The sequence below is a fragment of the Brachypodium distachyon genome, chromosome 4 (assembly GCF_000005505.3).
Source record: "Brachypodium distachyon strain Bd21 chromosome 4, Brachypodium_distachyon_v3.0, whole genome shotgun sequence".
Lineage (NCBI taxonomy): Eukaryota > Viridiplantae > Streptophyta > Magnoliopsida > Poales > Poaceae > Brachypodium > Brachypodium distachyon.
The window spans coordinates 4,921,116-4,946,074 of record NC_016134.3 but is presented as its reverse complement, the minus strand read 5'-3'; the positions used below and the strand labels follow the sequence as shown (position 1 = coordinate 4,946,074).

General features: G+C 44.0%; 3 protein-coding genes, 1 long non-coding RNA gene and 2 other non-coding genes across 7 annotated transcripts; 4 read left to right on the top strand and 2 right to left on the bottom strand.

The window, feature by feature from the left end:
- Positions 1–7,450: 7,450 nt before the first annotated feature.
- MIR9481A (microRNA MIR9481a) lies at positions 7,451–7,573 on the top strand. The gene has a single exon (NR_127082.1). It is a non-coding gene; the product is annotated as a microRNA MIR9481a (primary transcript).
- A 556-nt stretch (positions 7,574–8,129) lies between these two features.
- MIR9481B (microRNA MIR9481b) lies at positions 8,130–8,264 on the top strand. The gene has a single exon (NR_127094.1). It is a non-coding gene; the product is annotated as a microRNA MIR9481b (primary transcript).
- Positions 8,265–10,231: 1,967 nt separating this feature from the next.
- LOC106866832 (60S ribosomal protein L6, mitochondrial) lies at positions 10,232–14,186 on the bottom strand. 2 transcript variants are annotated; one of them, XM_014902830.2, is made up of 2 exons: positions 14,030–14,186; positions 10,232–10,957 (listed from the first exon to the last, which is right to left on the bottom strand). In XM_014902830.2, the coding sequence occupies exon 2, from the start codon at positions 10,925–10,927 to the stop codon at positions 10,592–10,594; it is 336 nt and encodes a 111-aa protein (XP_014758316.1). In that variant the 5' UTR covers positions 10,928–10,957; positions 14,030–14,186; the 3' UTR covers positions 10,232–10,591. The 2 variants fall into 2 exon arrangements, with proteins under 2 accessions (XP_014758316.1, XP_024318504.1); XM_024462736.1 differs by lacking the exon at positions 14,030–14,186 and adding an exon at positions 12,801–13,006 and having other exon boundaries at positions 10,395–10,957.
- LOC106866833 lies at positions 12,549–13,245 on the top strand. The gene is made up of 2 exons (XR_001407778.2): positions 12,549–12,764; positions 12,885–13,245. It is a non-coding gene; the product is annotated as an uncharacterized LOC106866833 (long non-coding RNA).
- A 1,306-nt stretch (positions 14,187–15,492) lies between the features above and the next one.
- LOC100839935 (rho GTPase-activating protein 2) lies at positions 15,493–18,704 on the top strand. Its single transcript, XM_003575786.4, has 5 exons — positions 15,493–16,381; positions 17,132–17,252; positions 17,338–17,457; positions 17,620–17,850; positions 17,960–18,704. The coding sequence occupies exons 1-5, from the start codon at positions 16,017–16,019 to the stop codon at positions 18,464–18,466; spliced, it is 1,344 nt and encodes a 447-aa protein (XP_003575834.1). The 5' UTR covers positions 15,493–16,016; the 3' UTR covers positions 18,467–18,704.
- Positions 18,705–20,710: 2,006 nt separating this feature from the next.
- LOC100838409 (VIN3-like protein 1) lies at positions 20,711–24,450 on the bottom strand. The gene is made up of 4 exons (XM_003575782.4): positions 24,263–24,450; positions 23,074–23,713; positions 22,203–22,513; positions 20,711–22,106 (listed from the first exon to the last, which is right to left on the bottom strand). The coding sequence occupies exons 1-4, from the start codon at positions 24,303–24,305 to the stop codon at positions 21,010–21,012; spliced, it is 2,091 nt and encodes a 696-aa protein (XP_003575830.1). The 5' UTR covers positions 24,306–24,450; the 3' UTR covers positions 20,711–21,009.
- Positions 24,451–24,959: the final 509 nt, after the last annotated feature.

Sequence of the window (24,959 nt, the reverse complement as noted above, 5' to 3'; positions counted from 1 at the left end):
TCTACCTCTACTGGCCGCTGGGGAATATCCACCAGCATGCCCCCTGATGCCCCCCGACTCTGCAATGTGAAGAAAGGTAGAAGAAGGGAGGATCAGGCATGCAGCCCTAACGAGCAGGGAAAAGAGAGGGGTCAGAGATAGAGGATAAAGGGAGAAGCCAGAAGGATGAAGTAGAAGTGCTGCTGCTATGGTGATGCGTCGGCTGGGTTAGTTTCCAATCCTTTTTGCAATTTCCATTTGTTGTGACCTTTAGGGTTGATTGGTATGTTCACCTGAGACATTAATAGTTCAGAAACTAGGATGGATCTGTCCATCGTATGAAATAGGTCACAATGTCAGAATTTAAGTATCAGTAAATATCTTTCCAAAGACCCTAAGTTTGCTCAATATGACGAATAATGTGAAAACTGGAGCAAAAATAAGGTGCTACGGTTCTGCATTTTCTACTTTGCATCTCTTTTTTGTTATTCGTACTTCTAATTAAGATAAATTTATATTTTGTCTCTGCTCGCCAATAGTAGATAAGTAATAGATGCTTACTTAAAGGGCATGAACAACACGGTATATATTAGGGTCGATAGAGAATATTCTTGTCTAAAATATGATTCACAACACATTATATATTTACAATTTCATTTTATCATGTTTAGGGTACTCGTAGTTTCAGCGGCTGTTGAATATTGAGCTAGAGATGAGGAATCCCATATTAGAGGAGATGAGAATAGAACCAGTGATTTGAAATATTTGCACTCTTTTAAGGTCATGTTCAATGCAAAAGTTTGCTTCAGAACGATGGACAGGGGCTTCAGTGAATAGCATTCAGTATCTCAGGTACAAACATAAATCTTGATGTATAGTTCACTACTTCAGTGATATGTTAGGATAGACAAGGATATTGCAGTAGGATGCAGTATTCACAAATAATATAGTTCAGGACTATACTTGGGACATCTGTTTATGATGATCTAAACTGCACTGTTTGTTGAGCAGAAGTGGTGCCCTAAAAGCTGGTGTTTTAGTTACACATCTAATTCATTGCTGGTCTTGGTCTTCAGTCCATGATCCAAACTTCACTGTTTGTTCAACAGAAGTGCTAAACACACATATATTCTTTGTTGGTGAATGCGTACAGGTAAATTGAATGGTCAAGTAGTCGGATTCTTTAGAACTGTTAGAATTATCTCTTATAATTTAGCAATCAAATTGAAACCTAAGAAATATGTTAACATTGTCTTGGGTCGGCAATAAGATGATCTTATTGGTGTCATTGAGTGCTTTAGAAATTAATATATTAAAACCACAGTTGCCATGAAATATGTTAACATTGTCTTGCCAAGATGATCTTATTGGTGTCATTGAGTGATTTAGAAATTAACATTATCTTCATGTATTCATCCTGCAAGACAAGATCTTGAATATGTGATTATAAGCAATGGCTATCTTACATATTTTTTAATTTACAGCCTGCAGTGCTGCTTGGGAAGAGGTAGCGGGAAAGAAGTGGCTATATATACTGTGTTGGTTGTATAAAAGGAAGGCAAGGGTCAGTTATGGAAATCTATTTTTGTTTCCTAATTCGATGGATAAATGTTTATTGCGTATTCAGAATAGCTTATGCTCCTTCTTAACGACATGAAGTACGAAGTTGTTTTCTTGATTGTTGACCGCTTTGAATTAAGTTGGAAATGCGCAGGTATTTGGTACACGTTGAAGCGAGTGAAGCTTTTTTTTTTCTCCATTGATTTTTTCACAGTTAGAGCTGAGATCTGATCGAACATACAATGTATTTTATTTTAGCTGCCCGTTATAATTAGTTACTCTTTCTGATCCAGATAGTACAACTTTGATTACTAAATTAGTACAAAATCTAAGACACTTATTATGGATCGAAAAAAGTATAAAATCTAAGTTGATTGTATTTTCACCTCCATTCCAATGTGTATGAGTGTTGTCATTGCCACATGTCTTTAGTTTAGTGCTTAATGAGTTGTCATCCATCATCAAATGTGCACTGACATGTCAAACCAAATAAGATTGAAAGGGAGAAAAGAAAAAGATATTTTTATGAGATTGATTTTATCTTTTGCATTCATTTTTTCTCCGTAGCAACGCACAGGCTCTTAACTAGTATTAAATAGTAAGATACCCATGCGTTGCAACGGGCCACCACAGTGCCACACACCGCGCTCAATTCTAAGTTTTGATTGTATCATTTTAACCGAAAGCAACATGTTTAATACTCCCTCCGTCCAACAAAGGATGTCTCAACTTTGACTAAATTTGAATGCATCTATACACCAAGTCATGTCTAGATACATTCAAATTTTGACAAACTCAAGACATCTTTTGTTGGACGGAGGTAGTAGCTATTTTTACTGCACATGACTGATTTTTCAACGAATTTGACATTTTATAGTGCGTAGTACATTTTTTTATAGTGTTTAAATATATGACAAAAAAATATCCTAGAGTACTCTTCCTTAGGCTTGCAAACAAGATACTGGAAGGTTGGAAAAAAAATATACAGCCAACAAATTCCTTGGTAAATAAGGGGAAAGACATCTTATGTACGGAAACAACAAATCACCAGTACGCTTTTGTATGCGTCCGAAGAAGGAAAATGCAAGCAAAATCTTTACAGTTTTTTGCTGCAACTTGCAAAAGCAAGATCCAAACGGCTGGGCACCGGTGATTAGCTAGAGGTTGGACATATAGGGAAGGCGAGAACTCCACCAGCGTTGCTCATCTTGGCGTTCGAGGAGCAGATCGGGTGGCGGCGCAGCTCCATGGTCTCCAGGGCACGAGCTCAGTGGAGGGGGCCGGTACAGGAGCTCGCTGAAGGGAGCATTAGGCGCTCTCTGGAGGGGTCGGACAGGAGCTTGCTGCAGCTCAACATGGGGGCAGCGGTTCCTCAGGGGAGCTTTGGGAGTTGGAGCAGATCAGCGTTGGGGCAGCAGGACAGGAGGGCAGCGCGGTCGGAGAAGTAAGTCACGAATCAGGGGTGACCAGACCTATGGACCATGGGAGGCGGTCTAGGGAAGAAAGGTGGAGGTGCCAGGGGAGAAAAGAGAAGAGGAGAAATCAACGGAGGTGGAAGAGAAAGAAGAAAATTAAAAACTCTCCGTCCGCCATCCACCCCGCTGCGAGTCAAGGCCAGGGCGTGGCGATGGGCAGCGCGGCTTCGCGGCTTTGGGCGCCGAGGCCTGAGGCGACGGACAGCGTGGGATTGGGGGGTGGAGGCGCCTGCGTTAGATCGAGGGAGGGCAGAGAGAGAAGGGGGAATCATGGGACGGCAAGAAGAAATGATGGGGAGCGGTGGCACACATGTAATATTTGTGAGTTTGACGTACGGCACCCATGGCAATCACCACCAGCTTCAATTTAATAGATAGTAATAGAAGTTGGTGGTGATGGTACGGACGCCGCGGTACGTCATTTCATCGAAATTACGTCTAATATGCCATCAAATACATCACTTCATCGAAATTACGTTCAATATGCCATCAAATACCTCAGATCCTAAAGCCATCCGTCTCCGTCCGTCCTCGGCACAAGCCCCCTCGTCTCGATCTCCCGCACGACACGAGTGCAAAGTGCAAGCTCCGGTCATCCTCAGTCCCCCACACGAAACGGATCTCCCGCACGAGAAAAATTATTCCGTAGCAACGCACGGACACTCTGCTAGTTCTTATAAGGCCCAGCCTTGCAGGGTTGGCCTACGACTACAACACCTTTTTTTTGAGATGCACGACTACAACACCTTTTTTTTACAGCATGTACGACTACATTTTTTCTTGACAGCATGTACGACTACAACACTTTTTTTTACAACAATTAATTTTTGTTACGACTACAACACTTTGTACAATAGCAATGGCTCAATTGAGTGAATTGTTTCCAACCGTTAAACACATGTCGCATGTGGGGCCCATTCAGCTCTCCCTTATCCCTTTTGTCCTCTCCTCCTTATCCCTTTCTCTCCAGATCTCTCTCGTTCTCGCCCCTCTTTCTATCCCGATCTCTCTTTGTCGCCCCTTTTTTCCTCCCTTCCAGATTCTCTCTCTCTCGCTGTGGCGTAGGCAAGGTCGGGGTGAGACGGCACGGCAGCGACGGTGCAGCCGAGATGCAGACCGAGCCAGAGCAGCGGCAGCGACGATAGAAGTGAGGCAGAAATCAAGCCAGAGTGGCAGCGGCGGCGAAGGCGAGGAGGAGACAAGCCGACAAGGTTAGCTCCCTACACTCAAAGTAAGGGTTACAAGGATGGTTGGATGGCAACGGATCAGCGGCGGTGCCGATTGGATTACGGCGGGGTGGGGCAGTGCGGCGTGGTAGCAACAGATCTGCCAACTAAAAGACTGGACTAATGATCCAACAAATTCCGATCTGCAGGTTAGAAGCATCAATACACAACTTTTGGTTGTTATATTCACCTTAGTACCATGGTTTTTGAGTCAACGACTACTCCACTGCGGGGGTAGTGATGGCCGCTTCCTGTCACGACTCGACTGGTAGCAAGTCGCCCCACTCGTCGACTTAGAACTATGACTTTCTCTGACTAGTCGGGTGATTAGGAAAGCCGATACTCGGGACTAGACTTAGTGATATTAATTTTTGGGGTGATTCCCTTTCTCCAGCAAGGAATCGGCAGTTGATCTGCACCACCATCGGTTTGTTGGGAAAGATAAGAAAGCGAGTGGATAGAGTGAACAGAGCTGCAGCGGCGGCGCACACCATTGTTGAGGAGAAAGAGAAGAAGACGTGTGGATGAAGAGAGCTGAGAAGAGATTACTTTACAACCATTCAATCTTCATGGGCGGTATGCATGGCTTAATGAAAGCTAGGGTTTTTAAATGGGCCTTCATGGGCCAGGGATGCCCTTAGTCCCTTAGCCTTAATACTCACCTCAGTATCTCCCTCCTATCCCTCTCAAGGCGTCAGCTCCACTGAAAACACACTGGCGCCATGCTCCTGCCAAGGCCTTCCTTCTCCCGCCCTGACCTCTCATGACCTCTCCTTCAAGCTCCAGCACCACATGAACCATGCAGTCGAGTTGTCCCTCTACCACAACATCTCCCTTTCCTCTCACACTCTCCACTAAATTCCCCTAGTTACTAAGATAGCCAATCTCCTAGTATGTCGAGGGCTGACTCGACTCGACTTCTCAACTCAAAAACCATGCTTAGTACAAATAGCCGATATACCCATGCAAAATACACAGAGAGACGAACAATGGACTCACGATAGAGTGCCAATAGTTATTTATCATCCCCTTTCATCTTTGACAAAAGCAGGTCCCTTCCCAAATCCCTAGCACTTGCCGCCACAACTGTCCCTATCCCGAAAACCACATGGGAGAAGCCAAGCAATTCCTCCAGGCTACCCTAGACATCCTTGGCCTTATTGGCTTTCAAATCATGCCGAGCTTTGCCTCCGCCTCTTGTCTCGTATCAGCTCCGTGCTCTTGGATTCCTCCTTGTCAAACACCAAATCCTAGCTTTGATGCCTTCCTATTTGATCCCCACGCACACTGAAGTGGCACAACTCCCCCCTAAATCTTCCAATTCTTGATTGCCTCTTGGTCGGGGTCGTGTGAGAAATTAATGACTAGGGAAAACTTCCACATCCTCATCGGTGCATGTCTGAAATTTGTGCTCTCTGTTGCTGTCATTTGAATTCAAGATTAGAACTTAGGTCTCCCTTTCGGCAACCAAGTTCGGAGGCCTTGCTCAAGTTCAGCCCCCGTTCCCCGACCATACCACTACCGCTTGAAATCAACAACTCCTATGATGGTTTTTTTTATAGGAAACCATATGACCCAATCTTCACCTCAACCGCAACAAGCCAACCCACTTTACTTCAGCAGACCTCCAAGCCAAGGGCTCCATCGGGCATTGAATGCCCAGAAAAGGGAGGTGGTCTAGGTCTTCAAGACTCGGGAGCAATGCGGTGTCTAAATGAAGTCTTGGCTCTTCTTCGGGGTCATCTCTAGAAGTGGTGGATGGGGTCGCAACCGCTCTTCCCAACTATCCGCTCCAATTCTGGCCTCAACTGAGGTGCTGCAACTCAAGTTAGCCGTTCTCGTTGAGACTGCATGTTTCCATACTGGTACTCCAATTAATTATGTTCTTCCCTATCCGGTATTCCACCAGAACACCCTCCAACTCCCTTCCAGATTACTTCCTCAATCCTCATCCATTGGTGCTAGCCCAAATGAGAATGTAATTGCTAGTGCTCTAGACCACCAATTTACACAATATGATTATTTTATCAATGCAATGGGTTCATGATCGTTTTTCAGTTTTAGACTCTTCCCGCTAGTATCCGAGCTGAGCTCTTGACCTTAATCCCGGGGGAACCTTTATGTCTAAGCATGGACCTTCATGCAGATGCGGGGGTCAGAAATTTTGCTGATTTAACTAAATTTTATTCGACAAAGTAAAAAACTCTTTCAATGCCGTCGAATGTTTTTAGTGGAAACCAGTCGGGTTTCTCACCTTCGAATCTGCATCAATGTCCATGCACTAATTTTTTTTATTCTTTTCCTCGATTTGAATAAGTTTTTCAAGATGTCTGGGGCAATGAATGTCAGAGCAAGAATCTCCATGCAGATCAAATAGATCAAGAATTGTGTTTGTCATACTAAATTTCACTCAACCTATTAAGAAACTTCTAAATTTTATCATTGCATATTTTTTATGAAAAATCTATCAAACATTTTTACTAAAAAAACCTTCATTGTTTGCCTCGATCTAAATGTTTTGTTCTTGAAGATCACAATGTTCATCTTGTCAGAACATTGAACCCTCATGTCTAAACAGAAAGCTCATGTAGATCCGAAGGTCAGGAATTCTATTGAGTTCACTACATTTCACTCGACAAACTAGCAAACATCTTAGACATTGTCGAATGTTTTTGGTGGAACATCAGTTGAATTTCTCACCTTGAATAAACACCATGACTCGTGCAACACTTGTCATTCGTCTCAATCTAACCAAGTTTTCCAACATGTAGGGGGGAAGAACACTCTTACCGGAACACAATTCACCATGCACATTCGATGTATTAATAAACTACTAGGTTCCATTTAAAAGCTTTTAGTGGAAAATAATGGATTAATAATATAGTCCATTCGACACATTTAATGAATTTTGTGATCTTGAAGGGCAATGTGGTTGGATGGTGCATGAAGCGTAAGATGGTGAGGAATTTTATTGATTTTCCTTTGAAATATTTGAATGGCAAAATTCAAATATTGGTGTTTGCACCATGCATCCAACCATATTGTCCTTCAAGATCACATAATTCTAAGAGAAACACCTATTAGTGTGATGGTGGAGGTGTGAGTGCATGATTCCACCCACCATGGTTCAAATCTTGGTGCTCACAATTATGCTGTAGAGGTCTCACCATGCCAGGGCTACATACCCTCATGTCTAAGAACGAATCTTCATGCAAATTCGGAGGTCAGGGATTCTACTGATTTAACTAAATTTCATCCGGCAAAGTGAAAAACTTGTACGTCGGATGTTTTTAGTGGGAAATCAGTCGGATTTCTCACCTTCGAATCTGCATCACGATTCGTGCACTATTTTTGTTCTTTTTGTCGATCTATCCAAGTTTTTAAGGATGTCTAGTACAATGAATCCTCATGCCAGATCAAGAATCTCCAAGTAGATCTAGAGATCAAGCATTATGTTCGCTATAGTAAAATTCATTTAACATATTGCTCCGTAATAAACTATGATTTTTTTTACGAACTAAACTACTCCATATATGGCGCAAATTTTTCAAAATATGGATGTGTCTAGATACATCCATATTTTGAAAAGTTTGAGAAATCCTTTTTAGGACGGAGGGAGTATGAAATTTTTGTCAATTGCTTTTAGTGCAAAAAAACAAATTCAACTTTCTCATTATCAAATCTACAATACAATTCATGCACCACAACCTCCATCCTTTCTATCAATCTGATTGTATTGTTCTTGAAGATCGTAACGTTCAGCATGTAAAACTTTGAACCTTCATATCTGATCACGAAACTTCATGTGGATCTGGAAGTCAGGAATTCTACCGAGTTCGGTAAATTTCATTCGTATAGTAAAAAACTCATATCTAAGCATGAATCTTCATGCAGATACGGAGGTCAGGAATTCTACTGGTTTAACTAAATTTCATTCGACAAGACAAAGTAAAAAAACTCTTTCAATTATGTCGAATGTTTTTAGTGGAAAATCAGTCGGATTTCTCACCTTCAAATCTGCATCACGGTTTGGGCACTATTTCCCCCCCTTTTTGTCAATCTAACTAAGTTTATAAGGATGTCTGGGATATCCATCCAGATCCAGAGATCAAGCATTATGTTCATCATAGTAATTTCATTTAACATATTAACAAACTTTGAAATGTTGTCGATATCAAATCTACATTACAATTCATGCACCACAACCTCCCTCCTTTGTCTCAATCTGATTGTATTGTTCTTGAAGATAGCTGCATGTCCGAGCTTTGAACCCTCATATCTGAGAACGAACCATCATGTAGATCAGGAATTCTGCTGAGTTCAGTAAATTTCATTTGACATACTAACAAACATCTTTAATTTTGTCAAATATTTTTAGTGGAACTTCTGCCCAATTTCTCAACTTTGAATATACATCATGATTCATGCACCACTTGTTCTTAGTCTCAATACCAAGTTTTCCGAGATGCAGGGGCAAGAACCCTCTTGCTGGAGCACAAATCACCACGCACATTCAATGTATTAATAAACTACTAAATTTCGTTCAAATGTTAGTGAATCAATGTATTAATAAAATACTAAATTTCATTCAAATCCCTTTGGTGGAAATCCAATGAATTAATAAACTAATAAATTTCATTCAAATGCTTTTAATGGGAAATTGGTAGAATATCTCACCATTGAATCTACATTGCGGTCCATGCACCATACCTTCATTCTTTGTCCTGATCCAACCATATTGCAAATTTTGTTTTGTTAGAGCATTTAGCCCTCATGTCTGAGAAGGAACCTTCATGCAGATCCAGAGGTTAGGATATTTTTCCTTCTGATTTTACTAAATTTCATTTCACAAACTAGTGAACATCTTCAATTTTGTCGAATGTTTTCAGTGCAAAATCAGTCGAATTTGTCACCTTCAAATCTACATCACAATTCATGCACCATTCTTTTATTATCACAATCTGACTATCTGACCAAGTTTCAAGATGTCAGGGGCAACGGTCCCTTTTGTTGAAGCGCTAATCTCCATGCAGATCCAGAGGTAGGGATAATGTCCATCACACTAAATTCATTCACCAATTTAACAACCTTCAAGCCTGTTTACAAACTAATGTGAACTATCACAAAACCTGGGAAATTATGTTCTTTTGAAAATTTGGAAATTGATTGGCGACACTTGATATAAATGGATTTTTTCTATTCATCCTATAAAATATGTTCGGACAAAATCAGCCACATGTTCTCTGCAAGCATGCATGAATCCAAGAAGAAAATATTTGTTATACATGTGTGGAGACAGATTCATGGGAGTATTCCTTAGTTAATGACTCCATGAGATGTATCCTTTTGTCGTGGGCGTCCTCAAGAGTCATGAGAGCATCTTCAATGAAAAGTGCTTAAGGTAGTGCTACAAAATTAAACCGGTTTATTATCAAGCACCGGTGCTTATTTCTATACTAGAGGTGTCTAATTAAGCACCTGTCCTATAAAACACAAGCACCAGTGCTTAGACAAAAGCCGGTTTATTTTGTGCAAACACCTCCCTAAATCACCTTGCATTTAACATGCTCTGAGCTGAAGGCTAGAGCTCGCAAATACTTGTCCTGACAATGAATGACGTGGGGGTGGTTTCACACAGGTGGCAGCCTCAGTCAGGACTCAGGACAAATAATTTGAAGAACTACTCAAACAGACACTAAACAAACAACTGCTGTAAAAAAAAAGACACTAAACAAACAGCTGTATGGTAACTTTTAAGAAACGTACAAGATAATTTCAGTACAAGAATTTTACATAGCCGCAAAATAATAAGGTTATAAATTCAAAGTAAGCACCAGTTCCTGGCAACCAGACGTGCCCCAGCTATGCTAACAAGTGATTGCAGGTTGCAGACATTCAAAACGTTTCCTCTGCACATATTTTCGATGGCCTGGCAAAATTTTGTGAAAATGAGGCTTTATTTCCAAGGAGAAATATTAGATGAACCGTAAATGTCATCCAAAATCATAAAAGAAAATTACACAGCACTACTAACAAGTTTGCCTGGATAAATAATGGGTTGCAACACACAACCCTTGCAACCTCCCCCAGAAATAAAAATCTTAGGGAACTTCACAGCATCATTTCAAGTTGAATGAAATGAAATGAAATCCACTAAGTTCACAAAACTGAATCTGGTGATTTATGATGCTTCATTAGGTGGAACTGTTAGTCTTCCAGTGTGGTACATAGTACTGAGAGACCATGATCTCCCTTAGCACAAGGAAACCACATCAACATCTGCAGTTCTGCTCTGCTGGTTACAGGACAGAAATCTCACAACCAGAAGAATAAAAGGTTAATTCTGCTCCCTCACTTCTTTTGTTTCTTCCCTGGCTTCAGCTTGATGACTTCGTCAATGTACAATATGCCCTTCCCCTTGTACACCTCCGGAGGTTTACAGCTCCGGACAGCGCCGGCAAAGTGGTGCACTCTGTCCTTGTCTAGGCCCGTGCAGCACAAAATATTGGGTTTAAAGCAGAAGACCCGAACAGCGGGTGGGGCGGTGAACTGCACCTCATGGCTGTAGCCCAGTTTCAGGAACAGCTCACGGCCTTCACGCTCTGTCCTTGCTTTGAAGCCGACTCCGACGAGCTTCAGGAACCGGAAAAATTTCGCTTCCATTTGCAGCGTAGAAGAAACGTTCATCCAACAGTAAAATAGCTGTTCCTTAGTTACCTTTTACACAAGAAAAATGAGAGTACAGGTTTTTCATCAAAACACTGGAAAATCAACTGGATGCACACAAAGACTTCCATTATCGAGGTGTAGGCTGAAGCAAAATGTTCGCCAGACAATTTTTGAATCAACTGTTTCCAGAAAAACATAAAATTTGACAAGCAAGTCAGTAAGACAATCCCATGGTCTCATCTTAATATTTCGCATGAACAATACACATTCCATAACTACTAGTACTTGAATAATGAAGAATGAGTACCGTATTCTGAAGTACTAAATTATTCTGTCAAAACATCCAAGGTGCAAGCAGAATTCGAAAGGCATACTGTAGGATACTGTGAACAGAATAACACTGAAAAGATTATAAATCAGAATGAGAAAAGCACATGGCATACCGCATGCATAATTGGCAGGGTTGCATATTTAGAAATTTAGGGGTGGGTGTTAGCTACAGCCAAAAAATCCCACGACAAAATGGCGCACAGGACATACTGCATACATAATTGGCAATACACTGCTTTTGGACAGGTACAATACGGTCATGGCCGCAAAGAACCTTAACCCACACTTCTGTACACAAAAATGCAATGGTACGGTACTACGGAAAGTTATGTACAAAAGAACATTTTCCCTAGCATACTATATGCAGTTCAATGATGTAATTAGATTGGCAAAGTCAAACACCACTCCTATTGAAGGTCCAGTGGAGCATTTATAAAAGCAACAGAACACTGGCCTGAAGCAGAGATCAGAGAATCATCTAGATCATTTGAACTGTCAGATTAAACTCAGACTTCCATTTGTATCGGCTATGGTTGTGCGCCTGTGCTCTAAATGCCACGGGGATCAGGCCCATGACCATAACATTACACCCTTCACGGCAAGACTCGAGCTGTCAGGTAGGGTCACAGAAGAAGACCCACATGCCGCTATGAGGCACCTGTACACCTCAGTGTCAGTTCATGTCTGTTAACTAGTATAGTTCATAATTTCATATTGTGCCAGACCCAATGTGACACTTCCAAAGGAAAACAAGATGGTTCCAAAAAAATGTCAGCAAATCCCAACCTAACATGATTCACAGTTTCAATAGGTTTAGATGATTTACATATTCAATAGGTTAACATGATTTCGTGTTGGAGAAAAATAAATAGGTCAACATAATTTAATGTTTCAACAGGTTTGCTGGTTTAGCTGAAAATAATTATCTTTTGGATGATGGTGGTTGAGAGGCACAATGGAAGTTTGTGAAGTTAAAGTGTGAATTATCATTACGCGGCACCAGATACAAGTATCTGTATCTGGTCGATACGGATATGGGGACACAACATTTTCAAAAAACCCGATACGAGGATACATTTGACTATTTAATTTGTTTTAAATGTCTTAGTAGCAACAATAGATTACCTTTTTGCATACATAGATTCCAGCAGCCCCAGATGGATTTTGTTTTCAGAAAATGACATTCTAGAGTACTCCCTCCGTTCCATAATTCTTGTCGAAATATTACATGTATCTAGACACTTTTTAGGAATAGATACATCCATTTTGGGAAAAATTTGAGACGAGAATTATGGAACGGAGGGAGTAGCTACTAAAGCAAACATGATTACAGTAGTTGCATTTCAATTTAGTGTTTCCCCTGCCCGCTGTTTTTTTCGAGAACGGTAACATGGCTGGACAGTGAAGTCTTGAGGTTCGTTGAGTAGATCACTAGACATCTTATAGACTACACAAGGAAGGAGCAGGTTTTTTGTTAGGGACCTTCAGTACAGGGAGGGACCATCCATTAGAGGGATGGGTGCAGGTCGCAGGAGAGAGAGGGAGGAAGAGAAGAAGGTACCTTGCTGTCTTGCTGCAGCCTGGGAGGGAGAGGACTGGAGGAGCTAGACACCATCTGCTGCCTCCATTAGAGGGATGGGTGCAGGTCGCAAGAGAGAGGTATGGTAGATGAGATCGGGAATTTGGGAGTAAGGTTGAGAGAGGCAGGGGCAGGGTGGATCACGGTACGGTAGGTCTTTACTGGGTCTTCCTCGACTGGGCCGTATCCTTCACGTATCAGGGAGGTCAGTGACACACTGTAGAAGAAAATAGCAAGCAAATGGAGATCACATGTTCATGGCAAATGGAGGAGGAAGCCATAAACCATAGTTGGGTGGGAGAAGGGTATTCATATGTTATGATAGAGTATTCGCATGAGTGTTATTTCCTGATTGTTTGCCCTTTGTGTCATTTTGAACTCAAGTATGTTTGCTATGTTCATCCACCAAAAATCTGCTTCTTACTAATGTTAATACCTGTTTTCTCTAAAATTATTTCCTCAAACCATCAGTGCAAAACAAATGCAGCAAGCAGAATCATAAAGCATGCTTGTAGGATATTGCCCCAAATATGGAGCAACAAAGAATCCAAGGATAGATAGCCAGGTAGCAATTTGTGAACAGAATAGCTCTGACAATATCCTCAGAGTGAGCTGCTAAGCACCGCATGAGTTCTTTCAATGGTACAATACAATCATGGGCATGGCGATGCACCCTTTGGACAGATATAACAAAAAAAGACACTCTTTTGACAGTTCATTATATGCAACCTCAACAATGTAATTAGATTGGGAAAATCAACACGAACGAATCATATATGAAGGATCAGTGGATCCTTCTTGAAAACAAGAAACACCCGCCCGAAACAGAAGTATAGGACTATCTAGTCCATTTTCTTTGCCTGATATTTCTCTAGACACAACGAAAAGGAGAGCCTAGAATCCTGAAGAGAAACCCATGCTGCTAAAATCCTAAAATCCCAAGGTAAAATGATCCAATGTTTCAATAGGCTTGGTTATTAGTACACACCTAGTCGACTCTCAAAATAGTGTAGCCATGGTCATCCTAAGCAGGCCGTCACTAAACTCATCAGTTACAGCATGGCCAAATGCAAGTTCATACAAGTCTTAGTGCAAGGTTGGATCTGGCATGGGGAGTCATCTTTTGGATACTAGTACGAGTAATCCACCACTGGCAAAACAAAATCCAAGCCGGAGAGGTGAGGGAGAGGCGGTGAGCCGCCGAGGTTTACCAGCTGGAGGCCGGAGGGGATTCGGCGCCGCAACTTCAGGGGCGAAGCGGCGACGAACGGCTTGTGCAGGCGGAGGCGGCGACGTTGGCGGCGCGGTCGCAGGAGCCTGCTGTGAGAAGGTTAGGGGTTCGTTCTGGGCCTATTGGGCCTACTGGACAGCCGATGCAGCGGTCCAGTAGAGCGAAGGAGGAGGAGGAGGAGTGTGGAAGAAGAATGATGGGCTGAAATCATAAGTACTCCGTAAGACGGAGTGTTAAGCTACTACGTGGGCATCTATCGAGCTGGACATGCTCGGCCCATCTTTGTTCTTTCAAATTCCGACATGTTACATGTGAGTATCGCTTCCTCTCAAAAAAAGAAAAACATGCGAGTATCGCTGATTCTAAAAAAAAAAAAACATGTGAGTATCGCTATACTAGAAATCGGAAAATGTGCTCTCTCGACGAGAAAAACAAAATGATTCCCAAGTGTCAAAAGAATTCAAAAAAAAATTACACTTGTACTCGTGCTCGTTCGCGTCTCTGTGTCTAAACAAAGTTTTGCTCTGTTGACAGGTTTACTGCTCAAAATATTGTTTTTGAAGCATCGGATTTTTTTTTGAACGTAAATGTTTTTTTTCCTCAAAATGTGGATGAAGCTGCCGGTGTGAAATGGTCCAGAGTACCCCACGGGAGTGGCCCACCTCTGGCCAAACCTCCTGGTACCACCCACACTATCTACACCCATCGTATTAACCAACCACGTGTACATTTTTTTTCTTAATCCTCTGCCCATCTAATTAGTACTCCGTAGATGGATGCTTGGTTCCAGGTTCCTCTCTCTCTCCTCCGCTTCTTTTCAGTCTCACGCGAATCCACTACCTTAGCGCCGTCGCCGGCATGGCAGCTTGCCGTCGGCATGGCTGCTGCACTTTGCCGGTCCGACCGCCTGCTGCCTTGCCCCTGCTGGCCGCTGTTTCCTCACCCCGCCCCTGCGTGCCTCGGAGCGCTCCGCTGCTCTGCTTCCTCGCGGACGCCGAACAGAAGAAGCAGGAGCGCGCTGGGAGGCCGAATCCCTCAAGGGTGGCGCCGCCTGCAGTTTCTCTTCGAATTGAGAGGTGCTTGTACTTTGATTGATTCATGAGGTACTTTGATTAATGAGATGATTGATGAGGTACTTAGCTATGACTAACAGAAAAAAAAAGTAGATCAAATATGCGGTTAGGAAGGGGGTGTAGGCAGTGGGGGTTGCACCACCTCCGCGTTGCACTCTCTGCCCACGGGCGAGCGGCCATGCCTCCACGGGGGTAGCAAAAGCTGGCTCGTTATCGTACGGTGGATATCCGATCAGGCGATGGATAAGGCTCACCATCTGACCATCAGTTCCCGGCTCTCCGTACCACCGTTGACCCGCAAACCAAAGCACTCGATGTTTTTTTTTTCTGGTGTGTTTTTTAAGCAAACGAAAATTCTCCCCTGCTATTAAATGTGACGTGGAAAAGGCGGAAGGCCGCTTTTCAGTTCCCTGCCCTGGCTGCTGCTGCGGCCGAAAAAGGCATCCTTCGGTCGGGTCGTCAGAGTTTGAATCCGGCTGATGCCTCCTTTTGCGTTTCGCCCCCTCTGAGTTCAAAACTATTTGCGTTTCTGCCCTCTGCGGTCCTCCTCCCCCTTCATTAATGCTTCTCTCTCCCCCTGAGCCCAGCCGACCGCCACAAGTTTTAAGAGAGAGAGGGGGAGAGAAAATAGGGGATTTTGCGCAGTTCCAACTTCCAAGAAGAAGTCGAGAGAGAGAGGCTTGAGCTTCGATCCGTGTGGTTGGAGTCGCGATTTCCAAGTGTAGACGAGGAAGGGAGCCGGCAAGGAGCTGGTGCAAGGAAGGGTGTTGTAGGATTTTAGAGGGTGGAGCCGTGGAGCTGGGTGGGGGGCGACGCCCATGTGCGCGAGCTCGGCTGCTGCGTGAGGAGGGGAGAGGTGGTGCTGGTGGTGGGAGCGGCCCAGGGGGAAAGGGGATGACGGGGGTGGTGGTGGTCTCGACGGGGTGCAAGGGCGGACGCGTGGGGAAGAAGAGGAGCGGCGGCGGGGAGGAGGAGGCGGAGGAGCAGGAGCGGCAGCAGCTCTCGGTGCTGGCGCTGCTGCTCGCGGCCGTGCGGCGGTCGGTGGTGGCGTGCCGGGTGGAGCGGGAGCCGGACCGCGTCACCGGCGGCGGCGGGTGGGGCGAGCACGACGAGGACGCGGCGGGGCTGGGGGAGATGGAGATTGGGTGGCCCACCGACGTGCGCCACGTCGCGCACGTCACCTTCGACCGCTTCCATGGCTTCCTCGGCCTCCCCGTCGAGTTCGAGGTGGAGATGCCTCCCCGCGTCCCCAGCGCCAGGTACCCTTCTTCTCTGTCCCGAATTAGGTCCCAACATTCTGGCGAAGAAGAAGAAAAAATTCCATGGAGCTTGCTGATTTGGGGCACTGTCTGTCTTCAGCAGCGCTGAGTTGTTGGCTGCTTGCTTCAAGTGGGATCTGCAGATGCTGTCAATTTTTTTTGTTACTGATTCCTCGCCTATTGAAGCAAACTTCACTTCCTGATAGATAGATCTAGAAAAGAGACAGGAGTTTCAGTTGGTTTTAATTCGACAGTTTGAACAACAGTAGATGCCTTTAATAGATTCCCTTATAAAACCCCAAGGATTTAACTGAGGTAAAATGTATTTTGGTCCTAGTAACGTAGGATTCACTCATGGGATGATAGAGCAACATTTTTGGAAATGTAGTTAGGATCTTTGATTTTTAGACAGCTATACTTTTTTCCGTTTCAGAATGTTTGTTGTCATAAATTCGCCCTCTGCTTGCTGCAAGTTCAGTATGCACATAGAATAATTTGGAAGTCTAAAACTTATATTTAAACGTGATTCTGTACAAGATTCTGTATGCAGATGGAATTAACTGAAGGACAAAAACTGATATTTTAAAGTCACTTTGTGGAATTAACTAAAAGACTAAAACTGGCATTTTTAAAGGTGACTTTGTCGAAGATTCAGTACGCAAATGTAATTTACTGACTTTGTACAAGATTTCTACATATGAACTGAATCACCGACAATGTTTGATCAAAGATGCTTATTATTTACTGCAGTGCGAGTGTTTTTGGCGTCTCAGCTGAATCGATGCAGTGCACCTACGATGGCAAGGGAAACTCGGTCCCCACGATACTGCTGCATATGCAGGAGAGGCTGTATGCTCAGGGAGGGTTAAAGGTGAGACAGTATGAGCTGGTGCATTTGTATTCCTGTAAGGCCCAAGGCACCATGAATTTACTCTCTTGGAGTTCTGCATTTTCAGGCTGAAGGGATCTTTCGCATAAACCCAGAGAATGACCAGGAAGAGCTTGTGAGGGACCAGCTGAACAAAGGAATTGTTCCTGAGGACATTGATGTTCACTGCTTGGCAAGCCTGATTAAGGTACATTTTGTCCACAACTCCTATCAAAATATGACACAATCATGGAACTGTGTTGAATGTGTGCTATCACGTCCCTGTTATCATAACCATTCACAAACAAATGTTAAATAAAGATTGTCGGTTTTACAAAGAACAGGATTATAACTTATATGCATTGGCCAGGCATGGTTCAGGGAACTTCCTGAAGGTGTGCTCGATAGCCTCTCCCCCGAGCAGGTGCTGCAATGCAATTCTGAAGAGGAATTCCTCGAGCTTGTGACGCTGCTACGCCCCACTCCGGCAGCTCTCCTCAATTGGGCTGTTGAGCTAATGTCTGATGTGGTGGAAGAGGAGGAGCTGAACAAGATGAATGCTAGAAACATAGCCATGGTGTTTGCCCCCAACATGACTCAGGTAATCTCCATTTCAGTATTCCTGCAGGGTGGCAGATGTCTGTACTTCCCTGACCTATGGCAAATTGTCAATCACGTCAGCCAATATTTACCCTTTTATTCTATGGTAGATGTCAGATCCTTTGACAGCCCTAATGCATGCTGTCCAAGTCATGAACTTCCTGAAGACATTGATCTTGAGGACGCTTCGAGAGCGTGAGGATGCAGCTACTGGAGATTACACTCCGTACTCGTCTCCAGCATCTTCTGGTCGGCATTCTGATGCTGATTACTATGGCAGCGAGAGAGAGATGATGGACAGAAGCTGTGAATTGAGTGATATGCATAGCCAAATTAGCAAGTCCGGGGGACAGGCAGATTATCTTGTGCGGTACAATACCTGTTTTGACAGCGAACAGGAAGCCGATCATGACATCACCGAAGCTGAAGAAGGGTTCCTGAATATGCTGGAAAGCCAACTTGAAGATGACAGACCAGAGGTAAGCACAAGCAAACAGTGTGAAATAAGCTCGGAGATTATGGCCATGGAGGATGTCCATCCTGAGCTGAAATCTGAAACTAAGGCAATGGAGGTCCTGGAGGATATACAAGAGGAAGAAGGCGCAGAGTTGAAATGATCAGAAGTCTGTATTTCTAGCAAGTTGATCCTGTGATTTACTCTCTAATGCATTGTTTTGTCAACATCTAGTTGAATGTACTGCTTGCTTGTAGTGTATGAAGTAAACATTGCTGATCCTTGGATATGGCCATGTGGGTCATTCATATCTGCCCTAGGACACCACCGAGATTCAATGATGTATGGTCAGTACTGTATGGAAATATCTCATTAGTGTGCAGTCAATGTTACTATGCCCGTGTCTAGTTTTGTACCTGCTGATACTTCCTTCGTTCAGAAATATAAATCGGATCGTGTAACGAAAAGATAAATTATTTAGTTTAATTAATACTCCTTTGTACGTCGGCCAAGCCTGCCTCCCTTCACCCGTTCCCTGATTTCTCATCTTCACAGACCACAGCCGTCCCTACTCGCTTCCCCCGTTCCCCGATTTCTCGTCTCCACAGACCACAGCCATCGTGCGCCTGCCCCCTCCCGACACCACCGCCCTCGCGGCCCTGTCTGCAATCCTCACGCCGCCCCATCCCTCCAGCGCAGAGACCAACTCTCTCGCCTGCTGCCGCCGTCACGGCTTTCCTCGTTACTCGGTGGCCGCCCCTCCTGTCCAGGAGCCAGCGCGTCGAGCGGCCCCTCCACCGCTGTCTCCTCCTCCGGCAAGTTCCTCGCGAGACAAATTAGCCCCTAGGACGTTCCATAGCCTGACTCCAGCCGCAATTTCTCCCAAACCGGATGGCACGCGGAGGCCCAGGCAGACACGGCGCAGGGCGGTCCGCTGCGGACGACGCGCGGCAGCCCCTGGCAGGAGCGGTGGCGGACGAAGGCGACGACGGGCGGGTCGAGCTTCCCAGTAGCTGGAGCGTCACATAGGGGTTTGGCGTCCTCGTACGCCTGGACGAGCCGCACCAGTGCATGGCCTTGGCATGTACAGCACACGCCTAAATCCGGGTACACACGAAACACATCGTCCCGAGTCCTTGCCTGCATGGCGGCACGGACGGTGACGAGGGAGATCAGATGGAGCGCGGCCACGAGATTGCGGAGCTCCGAGTTCTGGTGCACCTAGAGGCTGCCAAGCGGGGTCGCAGAGCAGAGGAAGCAGCAGCGAAGAGGGAGGAGCGCCGATGGGAGGAGGCGGTGGCACTGCACCAGCCATGGATTGTCGACGGCGCGAGGCGGTAGAGAGCGCCAGGAGATCGCGCAGGCAGAGCTGGGCGGAGATCTGGGCCAGCACGTCGTCCGGGAGCAACAGCATCAGTTTGCCACCGTCGTAGCCGGCTATGGACATCGAGGCATCTCGTTCGTGGGTTGGGGTGGCCGTTTGCTTCCTTTCTCCTTTTCTTTTCTTTTCTCAACCTCCAAAAAGCTTCAAGCTTAAATCCTACGGAGTATAAGGAGAAGAGCGAAAAGTGACGAGCTCAGCTGCTTTTTTTTCCATATCTCGAGCAACTGCGCGAACCCCTTTGGATACATCCTCCTTTGAATGTATCAGCTTGATACAACAAGTATTTATAATAGAGCTTGGTGTGTTAACGGATCAATGATGAATATTGTTTCGTTTATTTCAATTGAACGTCAAATTATGTTGTTGTTTTTATAAACATGAATTTTTGTGTGCATATGTTAAGAGTCCGTGGCAAAGCACGGGCATTGTACTATTAATACTAAAACATGTAGTACTCTCTTTCTCTACATTCACGCATCTCGAGATTAACTTACCATCCGTTTAGGTTGCATGGCATAAAAACTAAATCATTTGAAAACTTTTTTTAATACCAATTCCATGGCATAATTTTTGTGGCAGAATATTACTGATCTAATTAACGATCAAGCTTGAAGCCCGAAATATGTGCATATCCACAAAAAATCGACAAGGGAGTAATCTCTTATGGCTGTGATTTTACAGCTTTGACTAAAATATTGTCAATTTGTCATAGCAAGGTCAACGCCTGAACTTAAAGAGTAAAAATACGTCTTGTATTTCTGATGGAGTCGTGATGACTGCCAAAGGTGATGGTAACCAGACAATTAGTACTACAATATTTAGAAATAAAGATTGTACCAGTAACAGTCACAAGAAGATGGATTTGCATCTGCTTGTAACTTTTCATGAGATTGAATTCCGAACACCAGCAAGACTCAGTATCACAGTTGCAATGTCAAGACTCAGCTCTAAATACGTTGCTGAACAAAGAACACATTTTTGTTGTTAATGGGATCAAAGAAGCATGGAACTCGTATGCACGACTGCAATAACTCCCTGGTGCTTTTGATAGTAGCATAAACATCCAACTAACTGGATACAGACATCACTTTAGCATGGTAGACCTCAAAGCACAGAAGTACAAAATTAACTAAGCATACATTTATCAGCATTTAAAATTGGTATTACAAAGAAGTGGACAGTTAATTTCAATGTAAGAATATTATACTAGCAATTTCGGGTTTTCCAAGCCAGATTAGTGCCATCGCTTGAAACAAGTGTTACTTTTCCCCCTAGTAAGAATTGAGTACTATATTGGTGGTTTTGGTTTTCACCTATCTGGATTAATGCCATAGCTTAGTGCAGAAACCAGTTCTTGGCTTTTTACCGGCAACAACTTCTTCAAAGGAATCCAGGAGCTGCCCTGCCAAACTACTAGGGTCATCAAGGAGGGTGTGGATAAAGGTGAACACAACCCTCCGCTCCTGTTCCGTCGATCTCAGGCTAAACCAGGTTAGAAATTTCATTCTGAAACCCTTCTCGATGTGGCCAGAACATTCCAACCTTCGAATCATCTTCACACAGTACTCATAATTACCATCTAGTTGACCTAACCTATGGGAGAAGTGCCTCTGTGTGCCAATGACCAAATTGACATCCCCTGCACAGGTTTCCTGCTCCAAGTCTGATGTCTGCTTCCGACTTTGTGATCGGGATTCCATGGCAGGTGCTTCCCTGACATGCCCCTCGGTGCAGGTCACAAAATCACTACAACCAGTTGACTTTCTCATTCCATTCTTTCCTGAACTACACCCATTGTCATTCTGGAGGCACTCTGTTGGCATGATTACCTCGGCGTTTAGATCTGGAACTGAGGTTTCGTTAAGATCGAGTTTGCATGAAACGGCATGTTCAACTTGATCCTTGTCTGGCATCATTGAATCACTCTGATCACAAGAATCTTCAATCTCGTCTTTACAAAACTCGTTGAGGCAACCATCCTCCTCGGCACATGCTTTCTGCAGTACTCTACCCAGCTGGCGCACCTTGAAGCCTGACGGCATGCCAGTCTGACTCTTGACATCTCTCTTGGCAGTAGATGAGCAACCTTCTGTACCGTGCTCTATGTTCTTGTGAATAATCTCCACACTCCTGGTAAAGCACTTAGACTCGGAGTGGCCAAGTTCACCATCCTCAGTAAAAGAAATGATCCGAAAGGCATACTCTGTGCAGGGCTGCAGGTTGGAAATCAGTATCCTTCTTTGATCTTTGGGGAAAATGGCAGGCTCCCTAGTGGAAGGTGGTTCTCTGCTGTTCCAGTACCAGAGTTTGTAGCCTTTGATAGTATGATACAGTGAGGAAGCAGTTTCTTTCAGAACAACCACTAATGATGAAGCTTTTATATCTTCAAATCTAAACCTGCAGGCAGTAGGAAGTGTATCTGCACCATGACATGAAATTCGCAAGATTTGTGAAATTCGTAATCCCATATACACCACTAGAAAGAAGTAAAATTTACAAGATTGAAATCAATTACCAATTTGTTTAGTTTCTTCTTGAGAATTCGACCTCAGCCACTCATCTGCCTTCTCGATTGCTAGATTGCAAAGCTTCTGCACATCGGCACCAACAGGCAGACGGCCCACAATGCTACGGCCCATCTTAGAAGACATACCATCAAGCGGACCAACTTCAGTCTCCAGCTTTGCTTTTGCATCCACTACAATCTGATGCAGCTCTTTAAAACGAGTTGTGCCATCCAAAAGTCTATGACTCAGGTTTATGCGATAACAAAGAATATCAACCCGGCGAGCATCTTTAGCAACCACCAGCTGCCTTTTCCAGCACCTGCTCAAAATAACCCAAAGGTACCAAAAAACCGATCATCACTCTAACTCAGCTCTTGGTACAATGTTATGACTTATGAGGAATAACAACTTGATATATTCCATGGACTCAAAGACAATATATACACGTGTATGGGAAAGGAGAAAAGGTAGGAAACCTAACACAAAAACAAGCGAGAGTCATACTATGAGTAAATTATCAAAACTACAGAGCAAATTACAAAGGGAGAAGACGAGAAAAAGGTTCGCTATCAGCTCATGTACAGCAAGGTGACAAATGGGGTGACATCATGATAATCTAAGTACACAGTCATATTTCTGATGTATGTTTCAGGCAATATTTAAAAACAGGTTAACCGATGTTGGCGAACATCCATAATTAAATATTTAAAATCCAACAAGACCCAATAAAATGTTCCCAGGCTAACTGCGGGGAAAAGGAGAAAAATCGGCATCTCAACATTTCAAGCATTAGCTCATAAAACAAGGGAAATGCAACATACAAGAAAATATAATGTTAAAAAAAGTGCCAATGTACCAGTTAGATGCAAAATTACTCACCCAAGTATTCTAATAACCTTCCCGCATGCAGCACAGCAGTAGCTACCATCTAGGTGCATAGACTGCCCAAGATCAACGCACCCTGCCTTTCGGCACCGGAGTGCACACTCAATGTGGGAGGACGATTCACAGCAATCCCTATCGCCAGTCTCTGATGAGCAGACCAGCCAAAGGCTAGGATCTTTATCGTCATCGAAAAGATGACAAATACAACATGAACACCTCTTACAGAATGTATTATCTGAGGTGAGCACAGCTCTGCAAGCTGAATTATTGCATATCCAAGTGGAAGGAGGCCCTCTGGCTTCACTCTTGTTTAGTTGAAGACCGTGTGCCCCCTTTCTTGGCGGCTTTGTTAGACCCTGGATACCAATCAGGCTTGAAACATTGTTGTTATTCGAGGAGACCTTCCTGGAATCAATGTTCTTACATCTCTTTACAGTTGCTACTCTTGGAATTTCTTCCACCGACTTGCATTTCAATATGGTATACTGTTTCTTTTCTGTACTAACACTAGCATCGTTCGATTCTTGTCCAGGGAGAAAATTCAATGGTTCCTGGGCATTTTCTGAAACTGTGTTGCTGTCATCAGCATGTCTGATTTCTTCAGGTGTGCTCACATCACTAGAAGCATGTAAAGCTAGCATTGCAAAAAGACAAAACACATAAAAGCCATCAGTATGAACAGAAAACAACAAAAATGGACAACTAAACATCACCTACCTATGTACCAAGAATTAAATAATAATTGTAGATAACATGGTTACACTTGCTGAATACTTGAATATAAGCAAAGCTTAGCCTAACTCCCAGCAATTGAATAGCACGTATCAAGTTATCATGTGACGTGGTGATTAATTAAACCATTAAAGATGGAAAGTAACAACTACTAACTAGATACGCTACCACTTGGAAGAAATTCATGAGAAGAAAGCAAGCAAGGGATAAGAAGTATCCACTATCCATCCATGCTTGACCAAGTGTATGGTTTACCCCCAACACCCGCCCACTGAGATCGAGCTTGCGCACAAGGCGGCGGGAGAAGAAGGATCGGATCGAACCATTTACGGGTAGATGGACGGATTGACGGATTGGAGGGAATCAAAAAATGATTGGGGGTTTGATTGCTCGCTACAGAGAAGAAAGAAGGAAAGAAAATACCCAACGGAGCAAGGCAGGGGCGGCTCACCAGCAGCTGGGAATTCGGACGGATCTCCTCCGGTCGACGCCATCGCGGTGGAGGCCTGCCGCCGCCGCCTCGGGCGAACAGGAGGGGAGAGCGGATGGTTTACTTGGAAGCTCTCCGGCCGGCGTGCTCCGCTTTCTTGGGTGGGAGGAGAGGGTTTTGTTCCTCTTCCCAACTTGCACGAGAGCGACCAGAGGGGTTGGGCCGAGGCTTGGCCCAGGTAACTTCAGGGTTTTATTTTACAGCTTTTTTTAGCGTCAGCGCAAAAATGCTCTTTCTTATAGTTTTTGAATCCCTCGAAAAGAAGCTTCTCAAAAAAATATATGGACTCCTCTAAAATATATATATATATATATATATATATATATATATATATATATATATAACTATAAAGTGGCCTTGCCGGTTGGCCACCAGTTGGATTCGAGGGTGTCCGGTAAAAGATTATTACTCCGGTCCATAATTCTCGTTTCAAATTTGTCTAAAAATAGACGTGTGTATTTTTAAAAAGCGTCTAAATACATGTAATATTTCGACCAGAATTATGGACAGAGGGAGTATTTATTTGTCCGATTTGCCGCCATTAGCTCGTAGGATGCTAGTGGGTATTACGTATTTGCCCAGCAGGGCGCAGTTGGCTTGTAGGGTGATCGATGCGAACTGTGTCTTTTGTCGGTTTGAGTTTAGCGGGCTGGTTAGT